The sequence below is a fragment of the Chiloscyllium punctatum genome, chromosome 45, assembly GCF_047496795.1.
Source record: "Chiloscyllium punctatum isolate Juve2018m chromosome 45, sChiPun1.3, whole genome shotgun sequence".
NCBI classification, from domain to species: Eukaryota; Metazoa; Chordata; class Chondrichthyes; order Orectolobiformes; family Hemiscylliidae; genus Chiloscyllium; species Chiloscyllium punctatum.
In genome coordinates, this window is record NC_092783.1 from 25695242 (window position 1) to 25709755 (window position 14514).

At 38.3% G+C, this 14514-nt stretch overlaps 1 protein-coding gene across 2 annotated transcripts in view; it reads left to right on the top strand.

Annotated features, from left to right (window-relative positions):
- LOC140467240 (cryptochrome-1-like) overlaps nucleotides 1–14514 on the top strand; it is a 90366-nt gene that overhangs the window by 58487 nt on the left and 17365 nt on the right. For both annotated transcript variants that reach the window (XM_072563472.1, XM_072563473.1), the window contains 2 exons: nucleotides 10675–10877; nucleotides 12471–12554. In XM_072563472.1, coding sequence (XP_072419573.1) covers nucleotides 10675–10877; nucleotides 12471–12554 — 287 coding nt within the window. The remainder of the gene's footprint in view (nucleotides 1–10674; nucleotides 10878–12470; nucleotides 12555–14514) is intronic.

Consider the following 14514-nt stretch of genomic DNA (forward strand, 5'->3'; position numbering starts at 1 on the left):
CTAAACAAGTAAAAAAATGAGACCTGAGGGGAGCAGAGAATACGCTGAAAACAACCTTTGTTCTGTGATAATAGGCTTGATGTTGGGTTAAAATGGGTGGGCTGTGCTAAAAATATCCCATATCATTACACAGTGTGAGGGAGGGTAAAAATCTTGGAAGGATGGAATCCAGCTCTAAAGTTACTGAATTTGATATTGAATCCCAACTACTCCAAGATGTTCAGATGGAAAATGAGATGTTATTTTTCAAGCTTGTACTGAGGCTCACTGGAAAACTGCAGCAGGCCTGTGATAGAAATATTGGAGGGGAACATGATGGTGTGTTGAAGTGGCAAGTGTTTGAATGCTCTGGATATTTTTTTATGGACAGAACATATGTGCTCTGCAAAGCAGTCGCCCAGTCTGCATTTCAACTCCCAAGTTAGAGGCGATCACACTGTGAATATTCAGTATGGTCTACTGCATTTGCTGAAGTACAGTTAAATCACTATTTCACCCAGAAGGTATGTTTGGGGTTTTGGATGGTGAGGAGATAGGAAGTAAATGGGGAGGCATTACACATTATGTGATTACTTGGAAGGGTGCCATGGAGGTATGAGGAGATGTTGGGAATAGAGGAGGAGTACCCCAGAGAGAATGATCCCTGAGGAATGTTGACAAGGGGAAGGGAAATTTGTCTGGTCGTGGTATGCCGTGACGGAAATAGTGGCTTACAATTCTTTGGTTGCGGAGGCTGGTGGGGTAGTAAATGAAGTCCAAGGGACACTATCACTGTTGTGGGAGGGAATAGAAAGGGTGAGGGTAGAAGTGTGGGATATGGGCTGGACATGGCTAAGGGTGCTGTCAACCCTGGTAGTGAGGAATCCTCGTTTAAGGAAAAAGATGCAATAGAAATGAAAAACTGGGAGAATTGCATGGAGTCCTAACAGGAGGCAAGGTGTGAGAATTCATTTAGGATTATAGTTGAGGTAACCATGGGAGTTTGTGCAGTTGTATTGTTATCAGTGGCCAGTCTATCCCAAAAATCACCAGAATGTTACTGGCATTAAAAGGTTTCACTTAGTTTTTCCAGTTCTTCCTAAGCTTGTAGCTATAATATAGTCAATTAAATGGGAATTTGACTGAGATTTTTTGGATTTTGAAAAAAATGATAGGAGAAATAATGATTTTTTTTCTCTACTGGTGGCTGTGACTGGTCAAAGAAATATAAATTTAAAACCAAGCTAAGCCATTCAGAAAATAACTGAAATCAAAAAATACTGGAGATCACAGTAGGTCAGACAGCATCCATGGAGAAAGAGCAAGCTAACATTTTGAGTCTAGGTGACTCCATCAGAGCTGAAGGGAAGTGTGGAGGGGACAGCATTTATGCTGTAGTTGAGGGAGTGGAGTGGAGATGGTGGGTGTAGGGTGCTGATGGAGAAAAGATGTTGATAGTTCAGACCAAGTGATTGGAATGTGAGAATGGTCACAGAAGAGTCATTTAAGACTTAACATTTGCTTGCTGTCTCTCCATGAATGCTGTCTGACCTGCTGTGATCTCCAGCATTTATTGTTTTCAGTATAGATTCCACCATCTGCAGTAATTTGCTCCTACATTCAGAAAAGCTAATTAATGATACATCCTGCAAAGGGTGATCACCAAGTGACAGAACATATTTCCATATAATCACACAGATGCTCAGATGGCTTTAGATCTAAACTAGCCAAGCATTTTGGCAAATATGGCACTATGGCAGGTGGATAGATTTTGTCTGCAGTTCAGTATGATCTCACTGAATGGTGAAACAGATTTGAAGCATGGGATGTCCTGATCCTGATCCAATGTTCCCACCCTACATTAAAGTTAATTTATTTGAAAGTTCCCCTGATGGCTTGGTGAGTAAATAAACAGTAATGACCATGTAATGCAGATTATATACATTGGGGCTAGCTATCCATGATCAATGCTCTCTTTTCTGTAGGAAGAGGATGATTTAGAGCAACCTTCGGGTAGGGTGGGGGAAGAAGTGACAAAGATATTTGCTCTTAATTGCTCTCCAATTAAATTATGTGGCCATCAGAGAGAAACAGGCTGATTCTTGAACTGATGGTCTTAATCATTTTTCAACATTGTGGATGTAGGTTTGCTCGCTGAGCTAGAAGGTTCATTTTCAGACGTTTCATCACCATCCTAGATAACATCTTCAGTGAGCCTTTTGATGAAGCACGGCTGGTGTTTCCTGCTTTCCACATAGCAAATGATGTCACCACAGGAAATGACATCACCAACCCAAGGAAACTCAAACATTTAAATAGAAAGCAGGAAACACCAGCCGTGCTTCATCCAAAGGCTCACTGAAGATGTAACCTAGGATGGTAACGAAACGTCTGAAAATGAACCTTCCAGTTCAGCGAGCAAACCTACATCCAGAACCTCAACCTGAACTACAAATCTTCTCTAAACTCATTAGTTTTTCAACATTATTCAGAATTATAAATTAAGAATGTGAGCATTGATTGCAAAAAGATTTTATAGAAGCTTTTTGACTTCCACTTATTATGACAGTTCATAAATTACCAATGTAAGGGGAAAAACAACATTTATACCATATGAGCAGAGAGTGCTGTTTGATTGGTAAATCTCCTTTTTTCAGCAATACTTAAGTTCAATACCACCAGGCAACTAAGCAAAGTGTTCAGGGAGGTGATAGCCTAGTGGAATTATTGCTTGATACTTACCCAGATCCCGAAAATCTGGTAGCATTTTGGGGACCCAGTTTCAAATCCTGTCGTGGCAGCTGATGGAATATGAATTCAATAAAAGTCTGGGATTAGGAGTCTAATGATGATCACGAAACCATTGTTGATTGCCAGGAAAAACCCATCTAGTTCACTAATGTACTTAAGGAAAGGAAACTGCCATCCTTACCTAGTCTGGCCTACTCATAATTCCAGACTCTCAGCAATGTGGTTGGCACATAACTGCTCTTTGGGAAATTAGGGGTGGGTAATAAGTGCTGGCCTAATTAGTGAAGTCTATATCCTGTGAATGAAAAGGTAAAGGTGATTTTCAGGACACTAACCAATGTCAGAGTTACCATCTTGAAGAGAGAAAATTGTTCCTAATGACCTTAATCCTCCATATACTAATGTGTCTCATCTTGTGCTGCATAGCTACACATAGCTGACCTTCCAACCAAAAGATCATGGCAATTGTGTGTAAATATTTTAAACTTATTTTCAAAAGTTCTACTGAAGGAATCACATTATCTTATTAATATTTCACTTCTTGGCTTGCAACTTCCCCTAAACAGTATTCACTGCAAATTTAAAACTATATATGATAGTCCAAATGTTTATTAAAACTTCACGTCTGCTCCTATAAGTCAAACAATCTGCGGTCATTCTTAACCTAGAAGCTTTGCTTTGGTTTTAATGTGAATAATATCAGTTCCAATTTAATCTTTAGCTTTCACTTCACAAAGCATTTGTAAAATGGAAGGTGGAAAGCAATTGTACAACATGTTAAATTTGTGGAATCCAGTGAGTTTCATGCCATAACCACTGATCTTTTATTTGTATGATTTGACCACATTTGAATCTACTGTAAATTTCAGTCTCATTATTGGTAACCATCCAGTTCCTATTGTTACTCTCTTTCTATTCTAGATTTAATCCTCTGCAATGTCTGAATTCATTAAACAAACAGAATGGTTGTCCAAAAAACATGGAGAAGATGTGGTTATGGATGGAGTTATATTTGCTGATTTTATTTCACTGCTGAAATAATCCCAAAACTACATGGTAGCAATGTGGATGAGCTTAACAGTGAAATAACAAAGTAGCCATGCCCCTAAGACCGTGTCTTTTTTTTAAACCACACTCTTTGTTTTCTGATTTCTAAATTGCTCTCTAATTATTTATGTTATAATTTTTATTTCAGCATGAAGATAGGGCGTACTTCAGAGAGCGAAGAAATTCATTATCACGTCACCATGTCTACTGTTTTTTAGTGCTTCTACGTCATCAGTTAAACTAGCCCTGTAATTTAAATCACTTGCAGTGGTGGAAGGTCAACTGATGCCATGCAAGTTCCAAAAATATCCATTGTAGATGTCATGTGAAAATAGTCCAGTATCAATTCTTGATTACCTATGCCCCAAAATATCACTTTTATTTTGCTGAGAAATCATTATGTACAGTATGTCATGTCTTTTCAGAGCTTGTCCTAAAAATTCTTAGAGATTATTAAAAGAAGACAATAAATAATGCTATTAATGTTTTCTCCCACAATACATTTGACTGTGCCAGAATATCAAATCTGTGTTTTCTAGAAAGTAAATCAATGTCTGTATTTTGGAAATACAACCTATTATGTCTCTGTTCGCATATCCAATCCATAATAATATATACTTCAAGTGTACAGTACAGGAACAGATCATTCAGCCCTAATGATTTATGCCGATGTTTATACTACACGAGAGCATCATCCCAATCGTCAACCTAATTTAATCAAAATCGCCTGCTATTCCTTACACTCTATTGTGCCTGTGCAGGTTCCTCTTAAATGCATCAATGTTATTTGCCTCAACTACACCTTGTAGTTACAATTTCGCACTCCTATCATTCTCTGGATACAAAAGTTCATTCATTCCTAAGTGCATATGACTTTAATGCGAAACATCAATTTTTGGACTACTATTTCTGCACCCGTATGACCCTGAATTTTAGGAGCAGAATTAGACCATTTAGCACATTGAGTCTGCTCCGCCATTCGATCATAGCTGATTTTTTTTTTAGATTTAGATTACTTAGATTACTTACAGTGTGGAAACAGGCCCTTCGGCCCAACACCGACCCGCCGAAGCGCAACCCACCCAAACCCATTCCCCTACATTTACCCCTTCACTTAACACTACGGGCAATTTTGGCATGGCCAATTCACCTAATCTGCACATTTTTGGATCGTGGGAGGAAACCGGAGCACCCGGAGGAAACTCACGCAGACACGGGGCAAATGTGCAAACTCCATACAGAGAGTCGCCTGTGTTTCTCGACCACATTCTCCTACCTTCTCCCCATCACCCTTGAACCCCTTACTAATCGAGAACCTATCTATCTCTGTCTTAAAAACACTCAATGAGTTGACCTGCACAGCCTTCTACAGCAATGAATTTCACAGATTCACCACCCTCTGACTGAAGAAGTTCCTCCTCAGCTCAGTTCTAAAGGATAGTTCCTTTGATGCTGTGCTGTCGGGTCCTAGTCTCTCCATGTCCACCCTATCTAGGCATCTCAGTATTTCATAAATTTCAATTATATCACCCTATCCTTCTAAACTCTATCAAGTGCAGACCCAGACTTCTCAACCACTCCTCATGTGACAAGTCCTTCATCCCTGGGAACTTCTTCTTGACCCTGTCCAAGACCAGCAAATCCTTCCTTTGATAGAAGGCCCAAAATTGGTCACAATGTTCCAGATGCAGTCTGACAATTGCCTTACACAGTCTCAGGAGTACATTGTTGCTCTTGTATTCTAGCCCTCTCAAAATGAATGCTAACATTGCATTCCCACACGCCTGCCACCCCACCACAATACATACTGATGCAATCACAGAAATTTTGCTTTGACAGTCGTACATAAATCTTTTATCTTAACCTCTACAGCACCACAATTTATCTTTTCAACAGAAAGAACTCTTTCCTGATAGATGTCTAATATTTTATCTATATATAAAATTGTCAGACATTACAAGAAATGTATTGGGGCTGTTTCGTCACTTTGCCAGTGTTCTATATCCTTATCTGATATGGAGGCCAGATGTTGCTCCATGTTGCCTAACCAGCTTCGATGCTAGTTCAACATATTTTCTCTGCTTTTCAGTCTTTGTTTATTATTTGTTCATTGGATATGGATATCACAGCATACACATGCATTTATTCCCAACTCCTATTTGCCCCAGAGAATATAATGCGCTGCATTACTTTAGCAGTGAATCTTGGTGTTTTGTTTACATTTTGTGTAGCCTTATTAATCTGAGTCACTATCTTTTTTTTTGCTTTGAATTTGTATCTCTAGATCTATTTGCTCCTATTACCCATTTAGAAATGTTATTCTCCAAATTGTTTGTGTTCTCTTTATTCTTCCTAAAATGCAGTTTCCTCTATCTAGATAGTAATTTATCTTTCAATTATCTTCCCATTCTGCAAGTTTATTATGTACCTTGTTGGAAGGTCACTGGTGTTGTAATTCCATGTTGAGTAAGTGGATGGGATAGAGTCTGCCCTAGGCTCAAGGTAGTAGAAGAGATGGGCAGATGGTGAGGCATATCACCACACTTTTAAAAATGACTGTTGAGCCTTCTCCTATTCCCAATGCCTTTACCATCTCTCCCAAGCTCCTTTTCATGTTTCTCATACTATTCCACTCCCCCCCCCCCCCCACCCCCACCCCCACTCCACCACATGACCAAAAGCCTTCCATTATTTCCTGTACAGCATTCGCTGTCAATAAGGATAGATTTCAGGAGCCATGTCTTTGAAATAGACAAGAAGAAAAATAATCTATTTGAGTTTTCACTCAAACACACACATCCTACTGAAAAAATACAGTAATTCATTCAAAAATCCCTGCAAGTGGATAGTCTGTTATAAGTCATTTATTCCATTAATCACATCAAACATATGCAATTAATCTCTTAAAATTGACTAAGTCAAAATGTCTTTAATATCTATACATTCAACTACATTCTAGATTTTTTGAAATTTGGTTGTATGATTATGAATGCTTGTTTAAATAAGAAACTCTAGAAAATATAAACACCAGAGCTTTGAAAAACCAGAAATATTTTTCTAAGCTACAACAAATGTTCTGCCCATCTAAACAGTCCAGGAGCAGATTATCCAACTGCAAGAATTTTTTTTATACTAGAGGTCCGAAGTTGTGTGTTCTTCTGTTTTAATTAGACTTAGTTTTTTTTTTGGTTTTTAATGTGTTTTAAACACATTTAATTTACAATATAGCATCTATTGAAACTGAAAGAAGAAATTGTTTTGATTGTATTTCAAAATGTCAGTGAAAGAATTCCAGGAGAAGGTGGCTTTTTTGTTTTTGGTTTCCCACTTGAGATGAGTTTGCTCTATCATTCACTTCTCCTCTGAGAGGCGGTGAATTGTGTCTGCAAACTGAAGGGTTTTGATTCTACCCCAATATTTCAGAGGGACTTAATCTGCCCACTCTAACAGCCCACACCTGCAATAGAATTTAAAGGAATGGGAGACCTGTGACTGCACCTTTATTCCCATGTAGATGATAATTGCAGGAAATTGGGCAGGAATTTCAGAATCAGGTACCAACTGCCACTTTAAAAGGTTTCCAATTCATCCAAACTTGGTAAAAATCCAGGCCCAAATTATTTACATGAATTCAAAATGACAGTGGTGCCTGCACTGATCTCTATGCAGCAGGACCAACCATTTTTTGCCCATTTATATAGCTATCCATAACACCTAATCCTTCTCTTCTGCTTTGTAACTAGCTTACTATGTTTTCTTTTACCATAACCCTGACTCCACATGCTCTGAGCTTGATATGCATCTACTGTGTGGCACCTTTTCAGAGGGGAAGGTCATGTTTGCCCAAATTTGTTGAATTCTCTGATAACCTGGCTGCTCTTCATTATATTTTCAGTACTGTATGTTGTTCTATAACTTCTTTGAGTAAAAATTCTTTATATTTCTATTACCATGTAAGCTAACTAGTCTACTGCTCTCTGGTATCTGTGTCTTCATGCTTCAGAACAATATTACCATTTTTTTCTTCATTATCCAATATAGTAAGTTTGTGACTACATTTATTTTATTCCCTTGGTTTGGAAGAATCTGACAGATTTAGGTGATCTGGGCCTTACTAACTCAAATTGCATTCGTACTTCATTTTTATTTTAAAAGAAATGTGTCTTTAAGTCCATGAACCTCAACTTTCTAACATTTTAATCTAAATAAGACTTGCAACTCCTATATTTTTTTTTAAAAGTACATTTTTTCATCAACCACTAGGGAGGCACATTTCACTTTTGTGCTAAATCCACCCTTTTAAAATGCTGAAGTGCATTTAAGCCAATTAGAAACATGTACTGAATAAATGCATCAGAATTTTCAATTCCAAATACACCAAAACCTAGAAACTATGGAAACATTAAAGACTGACATCAACTTATCGCTTTTTGAAGGTGTTATTTTATGTACTGTAAAAAAGTTTCTGCAATCTTAAAGAACCTGCTAAGGCTATGATCAGCACCTTCTCAGCAACAAAAATTAGGAAAAAAGAACCCTCTCCCAGTATTTAGCTCTCTTCAAGCTGATTTTTGTATAATCTTTATTTCAAAACACCTACACAAGTGGAAGAGTGTAACTTCGGTTATGACATTTCATGGTTCTATATGTTAGCATCAGGACAGTCATGTGTTTAGAATAAGTGTTATGGATAGTTATATAAGTGGGCAAAAATTGGTAGGTCCTGATCCATAGGCAAATTGAAGCTTCCAAAGACAAATCTGTTTAGAATGAATTAAGAACATTTGGGCGGGAAAATCAGCTGGGCATAAGTACAGGAGTGAACACTTCTGCCTGTGAACCTCCCTGAGGAGCTGGCTCACCTGTCCAGAAAGGGCCAGAAGACAAATTTCAAATTATCTATTGGTAACTCTGACCAGCCTGGAACGTATGAGTGCACAACTGTCTGGTTCAATGCAGGAAACATGGAGGTATTCTTAAATAGATTTTTTTTTCTCCCAGATGTGGAGGGTTTCTTAGCTATTTAGTCAGTTCTCCATGCAGTGAGCTGCTATCCTTCAGATGTTCTGCTTTCTATGTTCTGTAGGACGTTGATAGACCCTAAGATAGCTGCCATCTGCCTTTGACAGTCATCTTCTGCCGCTAGTAATGCCTGGTACCATTAAGTTGATTACTTAGCTTGCTTCCAGTGGAATAGGGTCACTTACATTTGAACATCCCATGCATGATAGAGGTGTAGTGTGGGATCAGGTCATAGAAACTTCCCAGGTTCCTAAAACCAATTCAGGAAACAGACGCAAGGCATCAAAATGCTGATCCCTGTCTCAGTCCCATTTTTCATAATATTTTAAAATCTGTTTAGGCACTATAGTCCCAGAGGACCACAATGCTGCTCTCTCATCAGTTGTGTTTGTGATTTTACCTGAAAGTCACCATGCCTCAGATGAGAGGCGCAGTCAAGAAGGAAGGTTCTTCATAGTAACTTCAGCAAGTGTGGGAATTGAACCCAGCTGTTGGCGTTATTCTACATTGCAATCCAGCTGTCTAGCCCAGTGAGCTAACCAACCTTAATCAGGTAACTAAGTAGCCATTAGGAGAAGAAATCCTCACCAAGTTCTAGAATATTAATATCAATGGTCATACTGTACCCAACTATTGCACTGGCTGAAATCCATTAACTTAGGACAGACTAGCAATTGTACTGGAGATCCATTTGGACAATATGGAGTAGTCTAACATCAGAAGTTTTTTTTTAATCATTGGAGAAGCTTGAGACTTGCCCCTTTTCTCATTGCATTTTGGAGCATCTATGCTGTCAACTCTATGCACTGGTTTAAAATGATGCAAAAGAAATGTTTTTTAGGACTCAAAAAAAAAGTGTAGCTCAGTTATTGATGCTCTCATCTGAGTCAGAGCATTGTGAAATCAAGTCTCACGCTGGAGACTACAGCACACAATCCAGGCTGACATATTTGTGCACTACTGAGGTAGCACTGCACTTCTGAAGCATGCTGTCTTTTAAATGAAATATTAAATTGACACACTGCCTGTCCTTCAATTTGACATGAAAGATCCTCTGGCACTCTTTGAAATAGAGTCTTCACCTACACAGTGCTGGCCAAAACCTTTCTTTAAACCAACATTGCAAACAAATGGTTGTTTGAAATTTTGCTGTGGAGAACTTGGTTGCCACATTTCCCACTGAAATGACTCCACAGAGGCCAGTATCCTGTCACCAAGTTACCCTTTATTTACACGTGAAGAGTCCTTGAAAGTGATCCAGCTCCCTCAGAGCCAGCTGTCAAATTGAACAGAACCTCTGACACTCCTGGTTTGTCTGTCAGCTAGAGCTTCCTGATTGGGACTGCTAATCTGGTCTAATCAGGGAACTCCTGTTCAATGAGGTCCACCTGGCTGACCTCATTACAATCATCACACACACATTATTGCATGTCAGAAAAGCTGTACTTATTACAATGCACTTTGGAACATCCAGACATCATGAAAGATGTTACCGTATATATACTCAAGGTATATGTTTCTTCCTATTGAAGGACCAGAATTTATTTTGTCCTGATTCTACCCAATACTGTGATGAATATTCAAAGTTTACCGTGTGGGGAAGCTATGGCTGTAAATTGCTGCATTCTGACACTCTGGATCTGTATTATATCACATCTTTAAGCTTTCAGATCTCGAAGGGGACCCTGGGGCTGAAAGTATTGGTATTATTGGTAAAATGTGTTGTTTGATATATAGATTGAGGGTGGGGAAGAAAGAATATGAGAGACCTGGTTAAAGCGATAGCATAAATGAGGACAGATTAGTTGTTACTGGAATTACTTTGATGAATACCTTCACTCAGCCTTAGTATTTACAATAATACTCTGTTTGCAGACGTTACTTGCCAATTCTTAAAGGATTTCCTGCAAAGTATATCTATGATCCATGGAATGCTCCTAACTCGGTTCAAGTTGCAGCAAAATGCATCATTGGCATCCACTATCCAAAGCCCATGGTGATACATGCAGAGGCCAGTCGCCTTAACATCGAGAGAATGAAGCAGATCTATCAGCAACTATCACGCTACAGGGGACTTGGTGAGAAGCCTACTATCTTGTTTCTTAGGGAAACCTAAATCAAACGTTTGTCCAATTTAAATGGTTGCACATCTGTCCCATTTTGGAAATCTGTTATTAACCCCATTCATGAATTTCTTTCACATCAAAGACCCTCCACCTTGAAATCAAATTCGATGTCAGAGTGTAGCAAACACAGTGTGTCAGGCATACTGGGGATTGTTAAGTCAGTTGGCTGATCTGCCAGTTTGCAATGCAGAGAGACACCAACTGAGGATTCAATTCCTGCACCAGCTGAGGTTATTATGAAAGTACTGCCTCCTCAACAATACCGCTGACCTGAGGCATGGTGACTCTCACACTAAACTTACCACCAGTTGTCTCTCTGTAATGAGAGAGTAGCCCTATGATTCAAAAATAGAGATTGCTGGAGAAACTCAGCAGGTCTGGCAGCATTTGTGGAGAAAAAGAGTAACTGTTCTTCAGAACTGAGACTTGTGGTTTTTGTTTCACATTTTCAGCATCTGCAGTTTTGTTTTTGTTTAGTAAGCTGGTCTTTTGATATATTGTGAACTTCAATTTTCATGTCAGGCATAAAGAAAACATGGATAAATCCCCTATTACTGTATTCAAAGTACCCTGTCTCAGGCATTTTATTTCCAACGGAAGGCAACAATAAACAGTATAGCATTCTTTTCTATACAAAATACTTACTTTGAGGTTCAGCTGCATTAGTCTGATGGACATATGATCATATACCTTTACTTTGACAAGCAAATTTTAGTAGATGTACCCTGAGGTGTATCAGCTTCCTGAGCAAATGGCAAAGCAGGTCTTCCAAATCATGCACTGTGTTTAGATAGCCTATCTTCAAGAAAGTGTAACCTTCCACAAAACCACTGGTACAGCATTCAATTCTAATACCCAGGGATAGCTCACTCATTTTAGAGCATTGTTGCTCAAAAAATGCTGGTTTATCTCTCAAACCACTGAATAATAGTACTAATCCTAAGGACCTTTAAGGAGATGTGTGTAATTACAGATGTTCTGCTATGTATAATCCTTCCTCCTGTTGTAGATGGGAACAGTTTTTTTTGTGTGGAAAGATAGTGGTAGTGTTGTTACTGGACTCATAATTCAGATGCCCAGGCTAGTGGAAATTAAATTCAATTAGCATATAATATGGATTTTTTTTGTTTTAAGAAGCTAAAGTAATAGCAACTTCAAAACCATTGTTAATTGTTGGAAAAGGCCATATGGTTGACGAATGTCCTTTCATTTTAGGGAGGGAAATCTGCATTCCTATTGCAGTCTGGCTTATATGAGAGTTCAAACCCAAAGCAATGTGGTTGACTCTTAAATCCCTCGAAGCCACTTAGTTCAAGGGCAGTTAGAGATGGATAATAAATTACCAGTGTTGTTCATATCTTATGAAAAGAAAACATTTTAAAAAGTTTACTTTTTACTGTTGAAAGTGGTTACACATTCATAGATACTTTTGAAATAAATAGCATAAAATATTGAAGTAGTAGTGATTTTGTTCTGTCTTTTCCTATGGAATTATTTTTCTACATCAAAGGTACTATAATATATAAGTTTTTGTTATTGTATTAGGTCTTCTCGCCTCAGTGCCTTCAAACCAAAATGGAAGCGGAGGAACTGTGTACTGTCTGGGAGATCAAATAACTGAGAATAATGGTGAGTCTGGAGTTTTTTATGTCAAACCACTCATCAAGCAATATTATAAAGCATACTTCTGTCATGATAATCAAAACAGTAGTGCCTTTTTTGCAAGTTCATGGGACGATTAGTAATACATACAGAGTCATTTGTTTTCCTTGGGTATAAAACAAGAACCAATTGCTACTCCTTCAAACTGTCTTCTTGTAACATGACTTTAATATACAATGCCATCCTTCATGAGCTGTTGATTTTAATTTTAATCTGACCAGATGTCGATCCAGAAGAAGAATGGTATGGATTCAAAGATAAATAATCCAATTAAAGCAAAATACTGCAAATGCAAAACAACCAACTGGATAAGTAATTATATTGTATCATAACGTTCCAGAACAAACTTGTGAAAGTAACAAGTGGATTTAACTTATGCTTTTGCTCCTGTATGATAACTTTTTTATTCTCTCATTAGTTGTGCAGTTGAATAGTGAGCAGTGTTTATTTCTGTCTTGTGGCCAGTAGATGTCAGCACAACACATCCTATTGTCAAGTCATCATAGTCTTACTCTCTCATTAGAGAGAAATGACTGATAGTGATTTAGCCTGAAAGCCACCATAACTCAGAAGAGGTTGAGAAGGAGAGCCATTTGTGGTTACCTCTGCAGGTGCAAGGATTGAACCCACATTATTGGAATCTTACTACTTTACACACCAATGAGACAGCCACTTGAGCTAAACCAACCCCAAACTGCTCGTGTACACGTGAAATGAATCAGAGGGTGAAAATCTTGGAGAGATTGGATTCTCTGAATAGACATGGAGAAAGGTAATTAGTCTGCCATGAGACTGAGTAGAATTATGGAATAAATGTTGCCTCTAACCAGTGGATATGGTACAGGCTGTCCAATAGTGGTGTGTTTGACATGGCAAACAGAAACGTTATATATTGTGCTTTACAAGGACAGTTTGACATGTGTTAAATCCACAAACAAGAACAGACACTGTGTGGATAAACTGTGACAGATGGAGTTCAATTTGGGGAAATATTAAATCAATCACTTTGGATCTAGGAAAAGCAAATTGGATTATTTTCTGAAGGGTGAGACCTGGAACTGTAAAGGAGTAAGATTATTTCATATCCCAGTACACAAATCATTAGAAGTTAGCATACAGGAGCAAAAAAAATGAAGAATGTTAGCTTTAATCTCAAACTGAAATATAAATCAGATGTAATATAAAGTATATTAATCAGAGACTTACCCATCATATTCAGTTCAGGTTTGGGGTTTGACTCTCCAGATCACCAGACAAGTAAATTGAGTATATCACTTTCTTACAGAAAATTAATAGTTGATTTAATGGAGGGGTTTTTTTTCTGGAAGCCTAGAGATCAAATTGCTCTGCACCTTTTACGAACAAAATGGATGTTTAAAATGGTAGGCTGACACTTCAGTACTAAAAGAATATTGGCACTATTTTGGAGAAATGCAGAGTTATCTATAGTGTTATGGCCAATATTTATCTCTCCTTTAAAATCATCAAGGCAGAAAGTATCAAGTTATTGTCAACATCCCTGGTTTTGCTGTGTGCAGATTGTCTGCTGTATTATTTGACAGCATGATGGCACAGTGGTTAGTATTGCAGTCTCACAGTGCTCAGTTTCTGGGTTTGATTCCACCCTTGGGCAATTATCTGTGTAGAGTTTGCACATTTTCCCCTTTGTCTGTGTTTAAATCTTCTGGCTTCTCCAGTTTCCTCCCACAGTCCAGGGTAAATGTGAGGTCTGGGTGGGATGCTGTTTAGAGAATCGGTGCAGATTTGATGGATTGAACGGCCATTATCTCCACTGTAAGGATTCTGTGACTACACTTGGTTGAGTGTAATATACTTTAGTTAGTAAATTAAAGTCATTACGTTTCCTGTCTGCTACCCTTCCCTCACTGAAACCAGCCTAGACCATTGCTACGCATAAAACCAACCT